Source organism: Rhineura floridana, chromosome 6, assembly GCF_030035675.1.
Source record: "Rhineura floridana isolate rRhiFlo1 chromosome 6, rRhiFlo1.hap2, whole genome shotgun sequence".
In the NCBI taxonomy this organism is placed as follows: domain Eukaryota; kingdom Metazoa; phylum Chordata; class Lepidosauria; order Squamata; family Rhineuridae; genus Rhineura; species Rhineura floridana.
The window spans coordinates 2,521,247-2,544,640 of record NC_084485.1 but is presented as its reverse complement, the minus strand read 5'-3'; the positions used below and the strand labels follow the sequence as shown (position 1 = coordinate 2,544,640).

The 23,394-nt window shown below is 47.4% G+C and overlaps 1 protein-coding gene across 1 annotated transcript in view; it reads right to left on the bottom strand.

Annotated features, from left to right (window-relative positions):
- CTNNBL1 (catenin beta like 1) overlaps positions 1-23,394 on the bottom strand; it is a 139,699-nt gene that overhangs the window by 77,409 nt on the left and 38,896 nt on the right. The window contains exons 4-8 of the mRNA XM_061630757.1: positions 22,327-22,466; positions 14,959-15,056; positions 9,999-10,092; positions 7,821-7,912; positions 203-275 (exon numbers count right to left, since the gene is read on the bottom strand). Of these exons, the coding sequence (XP_061486741.1) occupies positions 203-275; positions 7,821-7,912; positions 9,999-10,092; positions 14,959-15,056; positions 22,327-22,466 (497 nt within the window). The remainder of the gene's footprint in view (positions 1-202; positions 276-7,820; positions 7,913-9,998; positions 10,093-14,958; positions 15,057-22,326; positions 22,467-23,394) is intronic.

Here is a 23,394-nt window from a genome sequence, read left to right as displayed (position 1 = left end):
CAGCAAGCAAAATCAATATGGCTTGACAGAGTACAAAAGCTGCACAGAGAGAGACAGACAGAGAGAGAAAGCATGCAAAAAGCCAAAGGTAGGTGCGAAGCAGAGATGGGGGGAGGGAGCGTGAGCAAGTGCAGAAGCTGTCATGATCTGCAACACGCTGGCAGTGCAGACCAACAGAATACCAATGGGGGGGGGAGCTCACCGTCCTTGTTCTGGAGGAGAATGGCCAGAACCTCACTGCAGTAGAGCTTGTTGGCATCAAACGGCATCTTTGCCTGTTGGCGGAATAAGAGCAGAGAAGCCAGTTAAGAGACATGGATACGCTTGAGGGCAGGGAGTGACGGCAGAAAGAGGAAGAGGTCCAAGCAGGTGATTCTTCCAAGTTATGGTCAGCATCAGGCCTTTCCTTGCAAAGGAGTTGGAAGCATCAGGCTTTGGGCGTGGCATTCTCCCTCCCCTCTGTGCCTCAGCTCCTTCTGTAGCGACCTCCTGCTTGGACTACTGCAGGGCACTCTACGTGGGGATGCCCTTGAAGATGGCCCAGAGGCTGGAGTTGGTGCAGAATGTGGCTGCTAGGTTGGTGAGTGGGGCAGCCTGATGGGATCATGGCGTCACTGGTCATGAAAGCGCTCCGCTGGCTGCCCGTGAGCTACCAGGCCCAATTCGAGGTATTAGGACCAGCGTGCAAAGGGACCCAAACACCTAGAAGAGTGCCTCCCCCAATTATCAACCACCTCGAGCCCTTCAATTGGCAGCAGAGGCCCTGCTGGTGTTGACACAGGACAGGGGTTTCTCGGTGGAGGTTTCCTATTTGCAGAATGCCCCTCACCTCCCTCAGTGAGGTGCATCTCCCTCATTAACAACAGTCAGGAAGAACTTATAAACATTTCTGGTTTCGATAGCTGAAAGATAACTGTTCCTGGCCACCTTGAAATTATTAGCTGTGAGGGAGGTCATCTTTATTTGAAAAGGGTTTCAGAAGTTTTTCAAATGTTCTAAATATGATTTTATTTTAATTGTTTGTTTCACTGCTTGGCTGTCTTCCACCCTGGGCTTCTTTGAGAGGAACGTCAGTGTCCTGGCCAACCCTGTGAGATTCAGACTTGGACTCACTAGTGTGTTTTTCTCTGTTACATTTAATGCAAAATCTAAGCTTAGAATGTTTCATAGATCAGCTTACAGATCACACAAGTCTCTGCGACTACACAAGGCACGGCTAGGCAAGGCTGCTCTAGCGAAGGTTGTCACAACAACTCAATGCGCCCCCTGAGCCCACTTAAGTAGATTTGGGGTGGGCTTTCTACTAGTGTGGGAACTGTCCTGGATCGGGATTGGGCAAGCAAACAGGCACTCCTTCTCAGGGGCTGGGGTGATGGCTCAGCTGTCCGCGCCTGGGAATCCTTGGCGCCTGGGAATCCTTGGCCACAGGACAGTTCAGGCAAGTGCTCTTCAGCTGCCTCCTCTGGCCATGCTTCTGACTGCCCCTCCCCTGGAAGCTGTGACGGAGGTGGCTCAGAGGAGCAGGCACAGTCAGGAGGCGCAGTGGGGGATGGCTCTGGCTTTCTCTCTCTCTCTTCAGCGGCCAACAGGCGCCTCTGGGGCAGGGCTGTTGCTGACCAGACTACTGAAGTCCTCCCCAGTCTCAGCCGCTTCCCTCTGCAGCCTGCTAGGTCCTTCCTCAGGATCCCAGTCCTCCTCCTCCTCCTCCTCCTGCTCACTTTGCTGCAAGTTCTCCATGGGGTCCATGACAGGCATAATAGACATTCAACAAATAATACATCATCATAATCATCAAGTGTGGCATTTGCACTGGATCTTCCACAGCTACGTCTTGCTCAGGCAGTAAAGCTGGGACATGCCCAGAGTACTTAAGGGAAAGCATCTTACCAAGTCTCCAAGGTCGACTCAGAGCACTCCCCGACTGCGCAGTATTTGGGCAGCCAAGTGGAAGGGGGCATTCTTGGTAGCTGCCCAGAGCTACGGAATTCATGTCCCCTCCCTACAAGAAGGGAAAAGGGCAAACCCTTTTGACAAGCACCCTCAGATATCCCTAAATAGGCAGGCCTGAAGGAGTTCACACGTGCTCGGCTTCTAGCTGTCAGCTATAGGGCGGTTTAGAAATGCAACTAAATAAAAATAAATAAATTTTTACACTGAAATTGTAATGGGATGATTTGTGCCAGACATATGAAAAGGTTGTCATTACAAAGTCTGTTTTAGCAACCATGGACCAACCATGGGGAGTGTGCTCTTCTGCGCAGGTCCTTCTTGCTTTTGGGCTCCCTTGGAGCATCTGGCTGGCCACTGTGAAAAGACAAGGCTGGCCCAGGTGGGCCCCTTTGGCTCTTCTTACGTTCTTAACATGCAGAAGGACCTCTGCCTTCAGGAAGCATCTGCATAAGCACCATGACAGCCCTGAGCAAGATGAGATGGCCATTTTGTCAGTCTGCTACATCTACTGACTTGTGGGATAATCTCAGCGGGGAAACAAGAGGGAGGGCAATTCACCCTGCCAAAAGTCTATGCCCGTCTTTCCCCAACGCAGGTGTTTTGGACTATGACTCCCACCAGCTGCAATCTGCACTGCCTTTCACCTTGGGAGTTTAAGTCCAAAATATCTGGAACAGTGTGATGTGGCTGCAAAAAAGGCGAATGCTATATTAGGCAGCATTAACAGACGTACAGTTTCCAAATCGGGTGAAGTATTAGTTCCCCCCTATTCCGCACTGGTTAGGCCTCATCTTGAGTGCTGCGTCCAGTTCTAGTCTCTGCACTTCAAGAAGGATGCAGACAAACTGGAACAGGTTCACAGGAGGGCAACGAGGATGATCAGGGGACTGGAAACAAAGCCCTATGAGCAGAGACTGAAAGAACTGGGCATGTTTAGTCTGGAGAAGAGAAGACTGAGGGGAGATATGCTAGCACTCTTCAAGTACATGAAAGGTTGTCACACAGAGGAGGGCGGGGATCTCTTCTCGATCTCTTCTCGAGTGCAGGACACGGAATAATGGGCTCAAGTTGCAGGAAGCCAGATTCCGACTGGACATCAGGAAAAACTTCCTAACTGTTAGAGCCATATGACAATGGAACCAATGACCTAGAGAGGTGGTGGGCTCTCCGACTCTGGAGGCATTCAAGAGGCAGCTGGACAGCCATCTGTCGGGAATGCTTTGATTTGGATTCCTGCATTGCGCAGGGGGTTGGACTCAATGGCCTTATAGGCCCCTTCCTACTCTACTATTCTATGATTCTATCAAGCCAGATTTCGACTGGACATCAGGAAGAATTTCCTAACTGTTAGAGCCATACGACAATGGAACAAATTACCTAGAGAGGTGTGGGCTCTCCGACACTGGAGGCATTCAAGAGGAAGCTAGACAGCCATCTGTCGGGAATGCTTTGATTTGGATTCCTGCATTGAGCAGGGGGTTGGACTCGATGGCCTTATAGGCCCCTTCCAACTCTACTATTCCATGATTCTATGATGGCAGCAGGTTGAGGAAGGCTGGCCTACACTCTTCCAAAAATCTCCTACAATTACGCTAGTTCCAACTGTACTGCCAGCTGCTCTCCCTCTGGATTTAGCCTGCAAAGTCAAGAGATGCTCTTACATTAATTTCAGCTTTTCTTGGCGAAACTAAACTTGCCCCAAGTCATTCATGAGCTAATCAGATTAGACTACTGTAATGCACTCCAAGTGGCGCTGCCTTTGAAAACAAGTGTGGAAGCTTCCAGTGGTTCAAAGTGTGGCTGCCAGAGTTTTGATTGCAGCCAGTCAATCAGATCATGTATTACACCAATCTTACACCAGCTTTGCAGGTTGGTAGTCTGTTTCTGGGATCAAACTGGGATCCTGGATTCACTGGGACCAAAATACCTCAAGAATGGCCTTCCACCACACTAGCCTGCCCACCTTCATTCATTTTCTGAGGCCTTGGGGAGGGTTCACTTCCTCGCTACTCCAACCTCACCCCAAATCAGAAATATGGCAGGAGAGACTAGGCCTTATTCATCTGACATTTGGAACAGCTGTCCAAGGGCGGCCCCTGAGGCAGGCACTGTTTGACAGACGAGAGGGATGGAGAGATTTAGAAAATGTATTACACAAGGCAACTAATAAATATAAATAAAACACATTTATTTGCAGAGCTCCTCTTGAAGCTGCCTTATGCTGTCTTTTAGACCTTTTAAATTGTCTTGACATTTCTGTTTTTTATCATCATGGATGGTATAATTCTGATAAGGCACCTTGAGTATTTTATAGAAAGGTGGGGTACAAGTATTGAGAAGGGCGAGGGGGGACTCAGACGCTGGTCAATCTGAGTCCCCCAACAGCGGCTGCTCCACTTTAGCAGCCAGCGGGCCACGGAGAGAGCCCTTTGCCTACAAGGACTTCATAAACCACCCAGAGGGTTGGGCAAGTCCACCTCCACACAAAGGCAGGCAGCTGCCATATGCACGGGGACTCCTGGCTTCAGGAAGGGCCAAGCGAAAAACAGGGTGGGACACTGACTGTTAACCAGTCGCAGTCCAGCAAAAAAACTCAGCTTTCAGTTTTAAAAAGGGCCCAGTTGAGTAACCTGGTGGGTACAAAAGTCAGTACATGAGGAAAGACAAGCAAACACGGAGGCAGGCTGACCTAGTCTTCCGACTTTCAGCTCCTTGCCCTTCCCCAGAGCTAGCCAAAACAGAACAAATTATGCCAAGGAGACAGCTATGCAAATGAAAGTAAATGAAATTTTAAAGGTGGCGATGGAGGTTTGAAATGGAAGAACTGAACTACTGTTACTTGCCCAAGTTTTTAAATCTTTGAGTTGGCAGGATAATTACAAAGCAGAGAACAGTTTGATGCTCAAGACAGTCTTGCCTAGAATAAAATTAGACTGGGGGGGCGGGGTTAAAAGCAGAAAACATAGATATGTTATCACCTGCAACCAGAAAATTACAAATTGCTTCTGCTAACAAGTACACAGGGTCACAGAGGAGTATCTCTGGATTTCTGCAGCTGATGGAATATTCTTCACAGGAGTATGCAGGGGCACCTGTGCCAAGCAAACAGCTGGAGAAGATGAAAGGACAATGGCTCTGCTCAAACATAAAACCAAAGCCTTGCACATTACTAGTTTAGCCAGCAGCTTATCCAAAAGGAGTGGGCTGAAGACCAAAGCGCAACGCCCATCAACTAGGATGGCCCAGGCTGGCACACATCATCTTCCATTTGCTGCACAGTCCTGAAAGAGGGCTCAAGTAAACAAATGGAGCTGCCTTATCCTTAGCTTGCCATTGGGCCATCCACTCCAAGGGGGGGCTCAGGGGTTTCAGGCAGGGGTCTGCCCCACCCTCCTAGCAGAGTTGCTTTTAACTGGAAGGGGTCCAAGGTGGGCTTTGTCAGGAGTGGTCGGGTCACCACCTCTTTCAGGGCAGCTGGAACCATTCCCTCCCGCAATGATGCATTGACCAGACCCTGGATCCACTCAGTCAAACCCCCTTGGCAAGCTTTAATAAGCCAAGAAGGGCAAGGGTCGAGAGGACACTTTGGTGGCCACATCATTGCAAGTGCCTTGTCTACGTCATCAGGCCGCATCAACTGAAACCATTCCAAAGAAGTTGCAGCAGAAGTTGCACTGGACACCTTACTAGGGACTACAGTGGATGTGGATGGGGCATCAAGATTGCTACAGAGGTGCGCAACTTTACTCTCAAAGTGCCTTGCAAACAATTCATAGTGGGCCTCCAAAGAGACTAAAACTCAATTTCCTGGAACTGATGTCAACAGACCCCTGACAATATGGAAAAGCTCCACTGGATGTCTACTTGAGGATGTGATGGTGGCAGAGAAGTGGGCCTTCTTCACTGCCCTCACCGCCACACAGTAGGCATGGTTATGATGTTTTACTCCTGCCCGATCAGCCTCTTTTGCCACTTTCACTCTAGCCAACGTCTAGCCGGTTTCATTGCCCTTAGCTCACTAGTGTACCAAGGTGCAAACTGGGTTCCACAATACCAGAGAGGGTGCTTGGGGGCAATAATAATAATAATAATAAACTTTATTTCTACCCCGCCCTTTTTCCAATAGGACTCAGAGCGGCTTACAACTAAAAACAACACCATTAAAACATACAGAAATATACAATTAAAATAGAATTAAACTATGAGAAAAATTAAAAACCATAAAACATACATTAAAAACAGCGGACAATTTAAAATAATAAAATCATATACTGTAGACACCAATCCTATGACATTTAATCTTGGTCGTTCTCTATCCCAAATGCCCATTGAAATAAAACAGTCTTTACTTGTCGCCGGAAAGACGGCAACCGTGTCAAGAGTCCAATGCGCCTCACTGTTCCACAGCGTGACAAGGGCTTCAACAGGGTCACCTGCTCTATGTACTGGGAACTCCTCCAGGACAATTCAGGAATCCAGTGGATTCTGTTTGTCTCTTGGAGGTGGGGGGTTCTTAATCTGTCCACATGTTATGGAATGTTCATGAACATTTTAACTGCTGAGGGAAAATGTCAGCAGAGAAGTGACAAGCCAACTTGGTTGAGGAAAGGGACAACTGAATGCAGCCAGATACATATCCTGGACTTTAGCCTTGCCAAAATCAACTTTCCTGAAGAAATACAGGGTGCAATCCTATGGGCAGAAATATTCAAGAAGAAAACAGTTCAAGATGGACGGGAGTTTCTTACAAGTGAGATACTGAAGGCACAATCACTAAACATTCCAATGACCAAGAAAGAAACGGGAGGCATTTAAAAAACCCGGGTTGGCTTCACAAGGAGCTTTCCAATGAGCTCATATTTAAAAGGGGTGAGCAAAGGAAATGGAAAGAGGGGAAAGCCAAGAACGAGAGTTAAGGAGAGGACAGTGTTTGCATGGAGAGCGTCAGGAGAACTAACAGCTCAGTTACAGCAGCCCATGTATTGGCAGACAGGAAGAGTTCTATGTGGGGCTTCCCTTAAGGTTGGCTCGGAAGCTGTAGCAAGCTCAGAATGCTGTAGCAAGGCTGCTGAAGGGGGTGCCCTATGAACAACACGGAACAGCTGTGCTGAACAAGAGCTGCATGGCTGCCGATATGGCCATAGGCCAAGGTTAAGGCCCTGTGGACACATAAAGCCCTAAGCAACTTGGGACCAGGTTACCTGTGGGAACACCTGGCCCTGTATAGCCCTGCCTAGCCTCCTCGATCCTTGGGAGAGACATTCTTAGCTGTGCTGCATGCTCTCAAGGTTCACCTTACATCCGCTAAAGCCATGCCTTTAGGGTGGCGCCTAAGTCCAAAGGGGGGGAAAGACTGCATTTGTTGGATATGTTCAGCCTAGAGAAGAGAGGATTTAAGAGGTGATATGACATTGTCAAATATTTGAAGGGCTTTTACATGGATGGACGAAATGTTGCTCCAGAAATCCACCCAAGGGTTCCAATTACAAGGAAAAGGATTTAGACTCAACCTCAGGAAGATCTTTCTGAGAGTTTGGCAGAGCTGTTTAACGGTGGAGCAGACACTGCCTCAGAAGTGGATAGGCTTTTCTTCCTTACGAGGTTTTAAGCAGAGGCTCACGGCCACCTGTCAGGGTTGTAGTGGGTTTCCTGCATCAGCTGGGGGGCTAGACTAGATGACCATTTAGGGAGAACACCCCTGACAAAGACACAAGGAAGAGCTGTGCCCTATTTTCAGGAGAGAGAAACAGAAATAACCAGGGGAAATGGCTAAAAGGGGGAGCGAAAGGTGCTAAAATCAGTGCCGCGCGCACCCCTTGTTCCAGTTCAGGCAAGCGTCACAAGGCGCAGCAAAAGAAGCCTGCACGTACCTTCAGCCTCTTGAGGAGCCACTGCATGAGACCCTGCTGTGCAGCATCAGAGCACATCTCGGGCCGGAACTCTGCCATGTTCTCAATGATAGCTTTGGAAGAGTGGAGGAGGGAGAGACAAGCAGAGGAGAGAAGAGAGAATGAATTGCCAAATGTCCAGGCTTACTCCAGAGTTCATAATTATGAGCCCTTCTCATCACCTCGGGACTCCTCCCTCTATTCTAATCCCTGCCTCCCCATCCCTGCCTCCCCACCCCCACCCCCACCCCCACCCCCCACCCCCACCCACGAGGCTGCTCTTCTTGAATTGACAAGCCTTGATTAGCACAGCACAACTTTAAAAGGAGGGTCTTTTGTTTTGTTTTTTCTCTCTTTGACAAATCAACAAGATACCGCACACATGCCATTGCTTTTGTAGCTTCTACGTCTGGAAAAGGTATTTCTTGACTCTGGCATGCCCTGTTCAAAGGGACTAGCAGCTTCCATTACCTGCATCCAGGTCTCTAGATGGCCTCTGGGTGGATGCAGGCAGCACAGTGGAGAAATGTTTATCCACAGGTATACAAACTCAAGTGCCAATATCTCACACCATTCTCCCCCACCCCAAGCTGTGGATCTTTATGTTGTTTATCCACATCTACACCTCAATATCCATTGTATGCAGAAGGAATCTCAAACTCCCGGAATCCAGCACCACATTTTTAGGTATTTTCCTCCCGCTTCTCTTATTTTTTCTACTACAATACCCCGTTAGAGAAATATGGACGTTTTTTAAATGAGTGCAAGATGACAAAGATTCAAAGGGCCTGCTGGCCATTGTTTACTGGGTTGCTCCAAGGAAACGGGGTTTAAGTGAATTGCCATCCAATCCCAACACCAGGCTTCGAGGGAAACATCAGTATGAATGAAAGCAGGGTAGCCGCAGATACCTCTACTCATTATTTTCACTCAATAACAGATGGCTGAAAATATGTCGCTACATCCCTAACGTTACATGGAAGCTGCTGCTGTGGAACACGGTGAGGGACGGAGCATCATTTAGTGGCCTGCCAGCAAAGGTTTTGTTGTTGTGGTTATGTGCCTTCAAGTCGATTACAACTTATGGCGACCTTATGAATCAGCAACCTCCAAGAGCACCTGTCGTGAATCACCCTGTTCCAATCTTATAAGTTCAGTTCTGTGGCTTCCTTTATGGAATCAATCCATCTCTTATTTGGCCTTCCTCTTTTTCTACTCCCTTCTGTTTTTCCCAGCATTATTGTCTACCAGCAAAGGTATTGCTAGGATATAGCACAGCTGGCACTTCAAGAGCCTGGGGGGACCTGCTCCCGGCAACCCACCCTGGCAGCTACCAGCATTCAGACAGGATCCACCCTTTTAGGCTGACAGGTTTTCAGGCTTCTGCTCTGGTGGGGCCTTCTGTGTGAAAACTTGGTTCCCCGTGGAAAAACACAGTTAGTTTTTCTGTGAAAAGAAATTCATCCCTTTACCTCCGTTTCACCACTTGAGGTCAATTCCTAAGAACGTGTAAGAATTGGAAATTGTCCACTTATGAGATTCCTCTGTGACACTCGTTCCTCAGCTTTAAAATAAATTGGCCCTGCCTCCAAGCTGTGTGTGTTTGTCCTTCTGGGGCTTTGGCTAAACCAGGGCTGTGGAGTCAGAGTCGGAAGCAATTCTGGGTGGAGTCAGAGTCGGTAGAAATGTACCAACTCCGACTTCAAAATAAAAACTTTCATAGGAATTTAGGAAAGTTTTCTTGCTCAGAAATTTTAATCAAATAAATATATTTTATGTTCTATCAGTCTAGCCTGATGATTCACGTGGTGGTGATGAAATGCCTTGTGCTACCATTTTACTACAGTAAATTTGTTATTACTAGTTAATACACATTTGCCATTTATGAAGGAGTCGGAGTCAGAGTCAGCCATTAGAAAAATAGAGGAGTTGGAGTCGGAGTCGAAGGTTTGGCCTACCGACTCCACAGCCCTGGGCCAAACACACCGAAATCAGTGGATGGGGCCATGTGGCATGATCCCTTAGTGCTGTTGTGTGGAGGAGAAGGGTTGGACATGGTTGAGGAACACTGCAGGTGTTAGGAATTCTGTAAAGCATACAAAACAGCAACACACACCCTTCCCCTCCCTGGTGAGAGGCGCCGTACTGGGCCACCCTTACCCAGAGTGGTATGAACACCATCTGCCTCTTCCTTGACACTTTCATCCAGGCGCTCCAGATTCTGCACTAGCAAGGCGACAACCTGCCCGTCAACCTGAGCCACAAAAGAGGGAGACATAAAGGACAGCGTGAGGGGTCCGCAGGGGCGTGGGTTGCAGAAAGTAGTGTGATGCAGAGGAGTTGGTGGAAGGACAGAAATCAAAACATTATAAAAATTTTAAAAATAAACTCCAGTGAGAGATGCTCTGATAAGGAAACAAGCTTGCTCACAAAGCTTTTCTCCAGCAAACTTCACTGCTGTGTTTTCCCTTTAATTAATTGGACAATTTTTCTGTGTCAGACACAACAGAAAAACATCTGAAGAATATGAACCTTGTCACAAGTCTACTATTCCCTAAATCAAGCCTTGATTGATTTATAATCTCCCTGAATTCCAAAGTGCCAAGCAGAACAACCCAACTGGGCATCAGCTGTCTGTCAGCCCTGAAAGCAATTGCTGTTTGAGCAGGATTTCCCCCTCACTCTCAGTTCTGCCTGCCTGCCTGAGAAGCGGCTGGAGCAAAATCCAAGGGCCAAGCAATTATACATAATGAAAGCCTTGGGGAAGAAATGTCGCCTCTTACAAAGGGGAAGGAGGATCACAGCAAACTATCACTCCCCTGCCTTTTATTGTGTAGCCCTATACAGTTAGTGTGTCTGAAGGCAATTTTGTCTGATTGAAATTACCTTTTCTTCTTCTTCTTTGTTCTTTGGACATGAACAACATTCACTTTGTGCAGAGAATTTAGCAAACCAAGTCTTCTCTACTGAAATAGATTTTACCGAACTGGTCTTTACAGAGCAAAAAACCTGATAACCATCCTAGAATTCTCTTCTTAAGGACAGCCACTTGCAGACGGATTGCCAGCATCCATGCCTGACACGTCACATGTGTTATGTCGGTACAGAGGTGACCAAGTACCTTGTCTGTGGCTGTGGCACAAGCCAGGAGCAGAGAAGCAAATCCACAACCATAAGCTTGCAGATCCCAGAGCCAAGCACCTGGTTGGCCACTGTGAGAACAGGATGCTGGACTAGATGGGCCACTGGCCTGATCCAGCAGGCTCTTCTTATGTTCTTATGTTCATTGCCCAGCTGGCAACCATTAAATTTCAGCACCAATGTATGCAGCAGGACTTCAGTGATGAGCACTAGACTTTAAGTGGAAAGAGGGGACCGGAGGGTTTTGCAGAGGAGCAGAAAACAAAAACTGCACTGCAGACTTGTGAGGAAAGGCTGAAGGAGCACCTTCACCAAATATATATATATATAGAAAAAATCTGAGGGCTTTGTTGGGGGCAGGGAAGAGAACCCTATAAATTTTATCTCAGTATCTATAAGGGCGAATTCATTAAAATGTATGCAGCGATGATATTTAACACCACTGAGGCTGGCACAAATCACTAAGACCACTATATGCTGGAGAGGCTGCACAAATGTAGGAACGTACTATCATACGGTGCATGAGTGGACACAAATGGCAACATCTGTTGTTGTTATGTGCCCTCCAGTCGATTACGGCTTCTGGCGACCCCATGAACCTGTGACCTCCAAGAGCTTCTGTCACGGAGCACCCTGTTCAGATCCTGTAAATTCAGGTCAAAATGGCAAAATACTGGGAGAGAATCTTTCAAGAAATAAATATCACACATCAGTCTATTATTAGCACTCCTAGAGATATGGGGTGTTACTTATTTATTATTTCATTTATATCCCGCCCTTCCTACCAGCAGGAGGCCAGTAATGAGCCTTATTGATGAGGAGGCTGTGCACAAAGACTTAATAACTTTCATGGTTATGGCTACCAGATTGTAACTGGCCAAAAACCTGGAAGGATGCAAGCAGGCTGACAACAGAGTATTGGTACAGCAGAAAAAGCAGAAAGAATTAATGCATAACTCTAAGGTGGCCAGGAGCAAGGGTAACGTACTAGATTTCTACTCAAAATTGTTCTGCTTCTTATCCAGTACACCAGGCAACAAGGCTTGGACTTGATGCTTGCCTTTCAAAGACTTTGGGAGAGAGGGTGAAGGTGGAAATTGTTCCATGTGGATGTGAACTGAGCAGAGAGCCTAGATCTGGGATCTGGAATTGGGATCAAGAATACTGATCAGTTTTATACTGGACTGGACATTCAGGCTTCACCAAAGGTCTTCTATGTACTTTTAACAGCCTTGCAGAACTGTCAACAAATGGGCGTTCAAATCTGAGGCTGTCCCTGGATATTTGTTTGTTCTGCTCTGTTGATATACTCTGCTGTGTTGTGCACACTGGAAAAAATATACAAACAATCTCTCCAAGATGGAAAACCATCATTTCCTAGGCACACAAAAAGAAGAACACGCAAAGAGAAGATTCCCGATGCAACAAAGAAGACTTCTTCTGGACAAGAAGGGGGAAAAGGCGGCCTTCTACAAGGCCAGGCCACTGGCCCATCTAGCCCAGTATCGTCTGTTCTGACTGGCAGTGGCTCTCCAGGATTGTCTCAGGCAGAGCGACTGCTGCCAAGAGCTGAAGCTGGGACCTTCTGCATGCACAGGGTCCCCTTGGGCCCCGTGCCGCCAACTGGAAGAACAGCAGGACACGAAGCAGCCCAGGGACTGGGAGATGGCGGAAAGAGTCGCCAACAGGAGGCTGGAAACAAGTTTCAGTGTGGTATTTCATACACCACAGGTGGCTTCCAGAGTCCTTTCTGTGGGTGCACATTAGCTTGCGATCCCCGAGAGCAACCCTGCATGATGATCCTGAGTTCTTGGATGGATAGGAGTCCATGGAATGGGGCACCGATGAGCAATCCTGAAAATTTGCTGGCCCAGAAATCATTCAAGAAACATCCCATGCAGACTAACCATGCAGACAGAACTGAGCATAAATTCTTGTCCCTACAGCAGATTAGGCCAGATGACCCCTTTAGCCTATCCAGCTCTATGGACCAGAGCACCCTTACGCTGTGAACTCAGAACATCATAACAGTCACCGGGTGTGAAATCATCTCAGCAGGTACTTTAGCGACCTTGGCTCATATGTCCAAAAAGTAATTATTTCCGTGAAATAAACAGAAGCCATTCAGAAGTCAACTATGACCCATTTCATTCAAGGTGGACCATAAAATCCTCTCAAAACCCAGCTTTTGTCAACAGGCTATAAGAAAGGAGCACGCACAAAAGAAGCTTTTGTCCTGGTTTATTGCTTCTCTGTACAATAGATTCAGAATACATCCTCTACACCCATTTCTACTCTCCCCTCTCCCCAACTTCACCATTTCATTCATTCAGCCAGCTCTGGTAATGAAGACCCAGTAATTAAAATTGCTCAGAGGCCAACCAGAAGAACTCATCCAGGGCAACTGTAATTAACCTCTGGAAGGTAACATCACAACTAAGAGACAGGAGAGATTGCAGAGGAGAAGGTTACAGCCGCTGCCACAGCCTTGCGCTGCTCCTCCAACCTGACAGCTCCCTGCCCTCCACCTCCACGGAGCAGTGTTGCACTAGCACAACAATCCCTCTCCCTCGAAACGAAGGATGGAAATGTTAACACTGAAATGACAGCACTAATGCTGACAGGCATCCCTTCCTCGCCCCGTACAACTTCCTTACCTCTGCAGGTTTTGCCACTTAACAACGCAGGAAGCCTCCCTAACACAAGCGCCTGGAGGAGGCAAGTTTCTACTAAGAGGGGGATGCATTTGCACAGTTCAATGAGGAGCACCCTTGAACAATGTCGGCCACTTTGGCTGCCATCGTTTGCTGCACAATGGCACACAGTGGGCTGTAAGGGAAAAGGAAGGGGAGCAGAACGGGGGAAACCAACGTTTAGAAACAGGGAGGGAGAGATGCATCTCTGGGGAAAGGCTCTCCACCTGGGACTAAAGGCGAGAAAAGGCTGCTCTTGCTCCAGGATCTGATGGCTCCTCAGCTGCAGGCAACATGGTCACAGGGGAGAGGGCTCCTTGTCCTTTTTCCTATATACCCCCTTTTGGATGCCCTCCTGTCATTCTTTTCCCCAACAACTCCTTTCTGTCCCCACGTTTCCCACAGAGAAACTTTTCTTCCATGGAACGTAAGGTTATCAATGGCTACTAGCCACAATGGCAATTTTAAAACTTATTTATAAAAAATATTTGTATACCACAATTTCATAAAAAAAATCAAAGAAGCTTACAACAATTATATAAGCACAATAAAAACATATTTTTTAATATAACAAAGCATATCACCAACTAACTGTTACAGAAAGTGTTGTCTTAATTGTCTGCGTGAGCCTGATGGCAAAGAAAAGTTTTCAGCAAATGTTTAAAGGTCAGTACAGAAGACGCCTGCCCAATCTCTGTTGGAAGGGCGTTCCACAGGGCTCTGCCAATTACACTAAAGGCTCGGTTTCTCGTCAATGTCAGATGAGCCTCACCAACTTGGAGGACCACCAGCAATGCCCTTACAGATGTTTCTCTTCCACTGCTGGAGACAGTATGCCTCCGAGTGCCAGCTGCTTGGGATCACAAGTGGCAAGAGTGGATTTCCGCTCAGGCTCTGACTGCAGATCTGGTTGCCCACTGTGAGAAGAGGCTGCTGGACTAAATGGGCCCCCTTTGGTCTCATCCAGAAGGGCTTTTCTTATGTTCTCCTGAAAACAGGAAATGCAGGAGCCACCCCCACCCCTTCTTTCATAGAATCATAGAATAGTAGAGTTGGAAGGGTCCTATAAGGCCATCAAGTCCAACCCCCTTTCAAGCTGAATGCTTTTCTTTGAGAATGCTGTGGTTTTTTTAACAGTTACATCTCAACCAAAGAGATGATTGTGCATGACCATGCTAAAACGCGCTGGCTTGGTGATACGAGGATACCAGAAGAATGCCAGGAAAGCCTTTGCCATTGTAGGCCCTTGCCCAGGCTGAAGGGTTTCACTGGAAGGTTCTACTCACCAAGGCATCTATGAGGACCTCCGCTCCTTCTTCACTTTCATGGAGAGTGTCAATGTCTGTAAGCTCCTGCAGAAGATCTACCACAGCTATAGACACATGTACAAGGAGTTAAGGAAAGTAGGCTTTTGCCAGTAGGCAAGACCATTTGGATCAACAAATGATGATGAAGATACATACCCTTCTCAGCTGTGTGCACACAGGAGTTATCACAACAACAATGTGATGCCTTACAAAATGAGATTCCATTCATTCATTCATTAGATTTATATCCCACCCTTTCTCCCAGTAGGAGCCCAGGGCGGCAAACAAAAGCACTAAAAACACTTTAACACATCATAAAAACAGACTTGAAAATATATTAAAACAAAACCATTAAAAACATATTAGAACAAAACATCTTTAAAAACATTTTTAAGCTTTAAAAGCATCTTTAAAAAAAAGGTTTAAAAACATATTACAAGGTAATTCCAACACAGACACAAACTGGGATAAGGTCTCCACTTAAAAGGCTTGTTGAAAGAGGAAGGTCTTCAGTAGGCACCGAAAAGATAACAGAGATGGTGCCTGTCTGATATTTAAGGGGAGGGAAATCCAAAGGGTAGGTGCCACCACACTAAAGTCCGTTTCCTATGTTGTGCGGAACGGACCTCCTGATAAGATGGTATCTGTAGGAATTAATTAAATTCATCAGTCATTTTAAGCGCTTGCAGCGTTTGGTCAGTCCACCAAAGATTGTTCACATTGAAGCTGAAACCAGTGGACTTTTTTTCTATTAAAAAAAAGTGGTGGCCATTGGCCCTCAAAGTTTTACATCATTTTAGAAGTCATCTAATGCAACGTGCATGTTGAGCCCCAGCTCTCCCAGGTAGACAAGGGAGAGGTGTCAGAGGAGGACAAGGCTTTCGAGGGCGTTGAGGGAGGGGGAGATGCCAAGAGCCCTTGAGTTCCCACGGACAGCCCTCCCGTCGACGCAAATCTCGCTCCATCTACAAGCGCTCCAACAGAGCAGTTGGGAAGCGATCCCGCGTGTGCACCAACTCCACCCCCCAGGATTCCCCGCCTGGCACTTCAAGCGCTTCCCCGCCAACCAGCTCCCCACCCCGAGGTCAAGTCGGCACCTAGCGAGCCGGTGCTGTGAGATGTACAGCTGGAGGATTGCCCCCCTTTACCCCGCATGAGACGACGTGAGAAGCGGGAGGGTCAGAAGGTGGCACCAAATTCTGCAGTGTGAAACAATTCCAGTCTCCCCTTTACCATTTATCACAGGTCCACTCAAACCATTGCAAGGAGCAGTTCCTTCTGGGTGGAGCAAGATGCAATCTATGCTACCAGCTGACACACTGGAATGTGGAGGGGATGCCTTTCCCCCCCTTACTTGCAAGGCTACTGTGATCTCCTCTCACGTATGGTCCAACCCAGCTCAGCCTCACTGCTGTGGCTCTCTCAGTCCCCAGGTTTGCCCAGTAAGCTCCAAGGAGCGGGAAAAGGAAAGGAAATAGGGAATCCTGCTTCAGGCAGGACCTCTTGGGTGAAGAATGTCACCCCAGGGCTGCAGTTAGAGTTGACACATCGCCTCAAGAATGTTAATGAGCCACACTCAAGGGTGCCACCCAATTAGCCAACACATACTAGGAAACGGTGTTGGGGAGTACTAGGTGCTGGCTGCTGTGACTGCATTTGAAAATTAGCATTAGCCAATTTAGATAACCAGTGGCTGAACATTTCAGAATTTATTTGCAATCCAACAAGTCTTCCATCTTTCCCTGTGATGGCATTTGCTGTCCATCCTTCAAAGCAGATAGACCATGGGCAACAGCAGCCCATGATATCTGTGCCTCATCCCAACACCACTTGGCTGCTCCTGGGGCTGCTCTATTGCCCTAAACTTGATAGTCCTGTTTATCTACAACAGCAGCTCCTGGAGCAGGCAGTGCACGGGGCAGCAGGACCTCTGGTCAAACAGGTCAACAGCAAGTCAAATAATTTGGGAAACACTGTGTCCCTCCCAAGGGGCTTTTTAGTGCCAAGGAGTGATGTACACAGACAGAAGGCGTATGGGCAGCAGCTCTAATTTTGCTGACAGGAAAGGGAGGTCAAGAGGCCAGGGTAGGTCCTAAAAATATATATCAGGTGTCAAAAGGCCAAGGTAAAGAGGTGCATCTTCAGAATATGATGGAAGTCTCATAGTGAAGGTGCCAGGAGCACCTCTGTGGAAAGGGAGTTCCACAGCTTGGGGGCTGCCACAAAGAATGTCCTCTCACGGCCCATCACCACCACCCCAAGCTCCTGATGGCAGTGGAACTACCAAGAGGGCCCCTTCTGCCAATCACAACCTCTGAGAGGGTCTGTAGGGAAGAAGGCGGTCTTTCAGATATTTGGGACCTAAGTTGGTTAGGGCTTTAAAGACTAATGTGGGCACCTTAAATTGGGCCCAGAAATGAACTGGCAACCCATGTAGTTGTCTGAAAACAGTAGTTATATGAGATCTAAAGGGAACCCCAGCCAGTAATCTGACTGCTGCATTTTGGACCAAGTAAAGTTTCTGAGTTTCTGCATTTTGGACCAGGTGAAGTTTCCAAGTTGTCTTCAAGGGCAGCCCCACATACAGAGCATTGCAATAATCCAATCTGGAAGTTATCAGAGCATGGAGTACTGTGACCAAGTCATCTCTGTCCAAAAGGGGCTGTAGGGGGCAACTGATTCCTTAAGTCCTATTACAGCCTGAGACTTGCAGCTCAGAAACCACCCCTCATTCAAGCCCCCTCCCCTCTTAAGGTAAGCTCACTGGGCCTTGCAACTGCAGCATGAGAAGGCAACAAAAGGTCAATGCACTTCATTGCTGGGGTTTGTTTGTGAGTGTATGTGTGTGTGTGGGAGAAATACAAAGCCTGCCTCTCCTGCAGGCAGTGTGGACCTAGTCTGTGGCTCTTTTACTGTTGGGTCCATATTTTTCTCCTTATTGTTTTTTAGACGATGAGTGGATCTTGCAGAAAGGCAGGCTATAAACAGATTAAAACATTTCACAAGGTGTGGCTCTCCACCTGAGCTGCAGGTGGATGTTCTTAGCAAGAATGACTCCTTTCTTATCTTCAGCCTTCTCATTCCCAGTTATTGCCTGAACAATTCTCAGGCAAACGATCTGGGAATCTGCATGGCCATGGCAGCAGCAGGGGACTTGCAATGCAGAACACAAGAACTCCTAGCAAACTCTTAAGAGCAAAATACTGTCCACCCTGCTAAAGCCACACAGGAAACATCACAAGCAGAAAGCAGAAGCTCACTCCTTCTCAAATCACTTTGGGTGGTTACACCCTCAAGGATCTAATGTGGACCAGGGAGGGTCCTTTGTCAGTGGGCATTTGATCCACCCAGGATCCGATCCTTTATTTCCCTGGAACTGTGAGCCTGTACACCTCCACCGTTTCAGAGTCACTACCTTGACCTATAAAGCCCAGCGACTGCTCTTAAATGGCTTTATTGCAGGCTTTCATTGTTGTTTCTTCTACATATTGCTGTTTCATTGTGCTGTATTTTACTATTTTCAAAAGCTGCTTTGAACTATGAGGAAAAGGGGGTATAAATATGTTACATACATAAATAAATAAGATGAAGGAATGGCTTTGCCGACACTCGCATGGAACAGTCACTGCCTCCTCAAGGTCCCACTGGGATCACTAAGAGAGCTCCATTGATCAATTCAGCAGTACAGCAAACAAGTAAGGCACCAGCTGTGTGTGAGTGTGTGTGTGAGTGTGTACATACACATATATATTCTGAAAATTGTCCCATCAAATAATAAACCTCTTCCCCCCCCCCTCTCTCTCTCTCACACACACACACTTTTGTTAAGACAACCTTCAGTAAGCTGGCTTTTTAGTGAACAGGGATATTCAGCTTGCGGTTCTTATCTGGTTGGGTCAGAGAGTGAGGCTTCATGCCCAGATTTCTCCTTGGGGTTTTATTATTCTGAGCTGTGGCCCTGCGGGGATAGAGCAGGATAAATATCTTTGTACACAGCTCTTCAGGTAGCAAATGAAGAAGCAGCGCAAGTTCCCGGGGCTCTTGATTCATCTTGGACAGGCAAAAAAGAGGGGAGGGGACTTAGGAAAGCAGGATTTGTCTCTGTCAGGTATGTCCTCAGGCCACACCTGGGCTGCAGACAGATACACGCAGCTTCTGTGTCGGTGGAAATCTTCAGATTCCCATTGCTGAGGCACAACGTTCTAAGTCCGCACAAGGCCTTTTTGGAAGCTGCTGCCCTCGTGCACTAAGACAGACGTTTTGAATCTAACTGCTGCAGATGTTGCCAGCCAGGCTGAAGGATTTTGGAGAAGGGAGCACGTTCCCTTCCAGGAGCTCTTGACGTTATCTGGGCATTATCTTTTCCTCACATCCTTGGCTCTAGTCCAATGGAGGCGCTGCTTCATCCACAAATCAATTTTATCACAGGGGATTTTATCCACCTGGCTTCTCCATCGTCCCCTACCAAGGCACCAACTTTAAATCAACCGTGAAGAGCCAGGCATCAGTTCAACAGTCCTTTCGAGGAGGGGGAGGACTGACTTTCAAAGCACCTCTTCACTGTTTTTACACAAGGCCACATCTGCCCAGGAGTTTCACTTCAACAGTCCGTGCATTCTCACTTGTGCCAAAAGTAGTGTTTCAAACAGAAGGATTCAGTCTGCCCTCTATGCTTTGCCTTCCAACATTTCAGGGGAGGTTTAGCGGTTCTTTGCAACCACATCTTCTCCAGGGCCTGCAGATCACAAGCCAAGTCTCTGCCCCCAATCTAACTGACAGGCACAGGATGACCCCACTTTGCTAAAAGCAGGGTTAGCCATAGATATTCTGACAAGCCATCAACAGCAGCTGCCATCCCCAGGCATGGCTTCTCAGGGCTGGAGGACACACAACGCACTGCATTTCCTCCTCTGAAAGGTCACTGCAAGCAAGGCCATCAAATCCCAATCAAAACCCCCACTGTTAATGTTCTTCCTTGAGAATGACAAATCCATGCTAACCTTTGGGTACAAGCTGCCCATTGTCTTGTCTCTGGCAAAAGTTCTGTGTTATCATGAACCAAGGCATCACAGTGGGTTACACACAGCAGGCATTTCATACGTCATCATACTCGTGCGCAAACTTATCTCATTCATTCATTCATTCATTGTTTTTATATCTGGCTCTTCCTTCAACTGGAGCACAGGGCAGCTGACATAAACTGAATAAAACAACACAATACAATACTAAAACCACAATCACAATTAAAACCATCAAGTCACAGTCAAATTTTAACAGAGATCAGCAGCAGCAATCACCTACGGCGCCACTGAATAAACATTTTCCTCCATGATCCATAAACCGGGACAAATAAAAATAAAAATCTCTTTATGCTTCGCTTGAATGTGGGAGCCAACTGAATGTCACCTGGAAGGGAGTTCAATCAGTGGGGTGCCACCACCAAAAAAGCCCTGTCTCATGTCACTGTCTCGATCACCATTCCAGCCAACAGGACCAAATACAATTTCCTTTGTATTTTTTCCACTCCAGACCAGAGATAACATGAGCAGCAGAACTTGATGTGCAGAATGCTGATCTCTGCAGAGTTAAATGAGCAGCAAAACAAGACAAAAGAAGAACTCCCAGCATCCTTCTAAGTTCAGGAGCAAAGACCTTATCCTGCTCTGAAGGGCTGATAAGAAATAGTTCCAAATTAGAGAGCTGCAATGCTTTAGATTCAAGTACTTTTCAAGATATGCATATAAATTTTCATAAAACAGGGAGGAGTCTGGCCTACAGCTTTCGGACATGCTGTCCATCTTGCAATAAGATATTCCCACAGCAATATGGCCATCCTCAAATGAGGGAAGTCCTTGGAAAACTTTCATAGACTCACCAAATGTGCGTTCTTCAGCCTGCCTCCTTATGTGCAGCCCTTTTGCCATAGCACTTCTGTGCTTAGCAGCCCAAGATCTAAGGCAGGTACAGCAGGGCCCCACTCATACGGCGGGTTACGTTCCAGACCCCCGCCTAAAAGCGAAACCCACCAAAAAGCAAAACTCCGTCAATAAAATGGTGCCTGACGCCCGAAAAACATTGTAAAAGCGGAACAAGCGCCATATGAGTGGGGCCTTACTCTAATTGAAAACCGCCGTATTAGCGGAACGCCAAAAAAGGGGCTGCCGAAAAGCGGGGCCCTTCTGTATAGCTTTATGTACTTACTCAAATTATTTCTATCCCACTTTTCCAAATGCATCCTTAGGCATAGCCCTAAGCCTAAGTGACAGAGTGTGGCAGAAAAGCAACAGGCAACCTTACTAGCACTTTGCTGTCTCTTTGGTTGCCATTGACCTCCTAGAGGCTGCAGCTCAACTCAGATAGCAGAAACACATGCCAGCATCCCACTGGGCCTTTGCCCAGGTGAGACTAGCTTCTCTTTGGCATGACAGGTAAAACGCTATGGAGGCTGCGTCGACAGAGCTGCTTAGGAATGAAAACCAAGGCCTCTTCTGCCCTGCTCAGCCTGGATGGAGAAACTATCAGGGCACACTAAGCTGCCCTTTCCTCATTGGACCCAGCAGATCTTTAAAAGGGAAGCATAATCAAGGTGCTGACAGAGAACCACTGACTGAATCACACAGGGAGTTCTGCTTTCCTCATCCAGCCTTGCCTGCCGCTCTATGGACCTTGGCCTTGCCTTTCCCTGCACCGTCTGAGAAGCCCTAAGGGTTAGTTTTTAAATACTTTTGCTTCGGCTTTGTCACTGAGCTTTATGCTCATTTATGCTTTGATGTATGTATATTTTTTTCTTAAAGAAGTGATTATATTTATTATGTGTTGTGCCTACAGCATCTGGACTATTTCTGTGAACCGCTTTGAGCACACGTGTATTTGTGGAAAATGCAGTATAATAATAATGATGCTGATGCTGATGCTGATGCTGATGCTGATGATGATGTTCTCTTCAGCCCCTCGCTGGGCCTGAATTACTATTCCCAGTATTGCCTGCATGTGTGTAAAGGCGTACCAAGATGGGATCCACTCTTATTTTGCCTTTCCTATATTGGGTTCGAACCCAGCCTCACCTTGCCAAGATAAACCTCTGGAACATCCAATTCTGTAAACACAGGCCGCACCCTGTCTAGCCCAAGGCGCTCTCGTTGGCTTTTAAGCAGAGGCAGAAAGCCACAGCGCACTGCTCTAAACATGCCTGCCTGGCTTCAGACTCCCGCAAGAATCCAAATGGAAACAAAGGCTGGCACCACACATGGAAGGGCAGTCAGTGACAGGAAGCTAGAATCTGGGGGGCGGCTGCTCAATGGCCCGGAGCTCACAGGAGAGCCTAGTTCTCTACCACAGAAAGGATATCAGTGTTGTCATGCCCGAGCAGCCCCAGGAGGGAGTGCACCGCATTCAGCTCCACCAGCAGATGATACAGGTCCGGCATGGTTGCGATCACATGCATCTCCTGGATGATGTCATTGAGATCCAACTCCGACTCCATGAACCTGCAGACAGAAGTAGGGAACAGCTCAGTAGGGCCAGCAAGAGCCACACCTCGGACAGCAAAGGGAGAGAGACGGCTGCTGCGGCCTTGCTAGCCACAGCACGCCCCAAGGGAGGAAGGAAACCGGGGGAGGCTGATGGAAGGCTACCCCACCATGCGTATCTAAGAGTCCTTTGTTTTCGTGAGTTTGATTTTGATTTGATTTTGATTTTAGTATTTCTACCCCACCCTTCGGCCAAAAGGCCCTCAAGGCGGCTTACAAAAGAGCACAAATACATCAATAAAGCATCAGTAATACATCAATAAAAACAAAACAATTTGCAAAAATTAAATAGTTAACCTTCATTAGATATTGATGGTGGAAATCAAACAGCACATGCCGACCTTAAAAAGGCAGCCTTGCAAGCATCTTTTTACAGTTTATGACTCAGCTAAAGAGCAAGTCATCCTGAGGTTTTCTAGGGTTCTGAAGAAAGCGCAATTGCTGTGCCCTTCAACGTCCCCAGACTCTCAGGTTCCAGAACGGTGGCCATCAGGGGCGGTGAGTGAGTTTGGGGTCCGCTATGCAATCGCAGCATTCTGCAATCCTGGACTAGCCAATTCCCATTCCTTTCTTTTACCTCCTTGCTATATCCCTCCTCATTCAAAAGCCCTTTCCTGCACTTATTTCCCTCATTATGTTCACCCATTTTCCTAGCCACTGCCCACCACCATTTCTCTAGGCCTGACCCTGCGCAAACCTACCTAATAGGCTGTAAACCAGCAAAATGCTGCTCTTCTGTAGGGAGTGACAACGGGAGCACAACGTATGTCAGGTGCCTGCTTTGCCAGAACCAAACACACACCATCTCGCCTGCAAGAGTTTCCTTCCCATCAAGGCCGAAGACATTCCCTGAACCCAAAACCCAGTACATACAACCTTCTGTGCT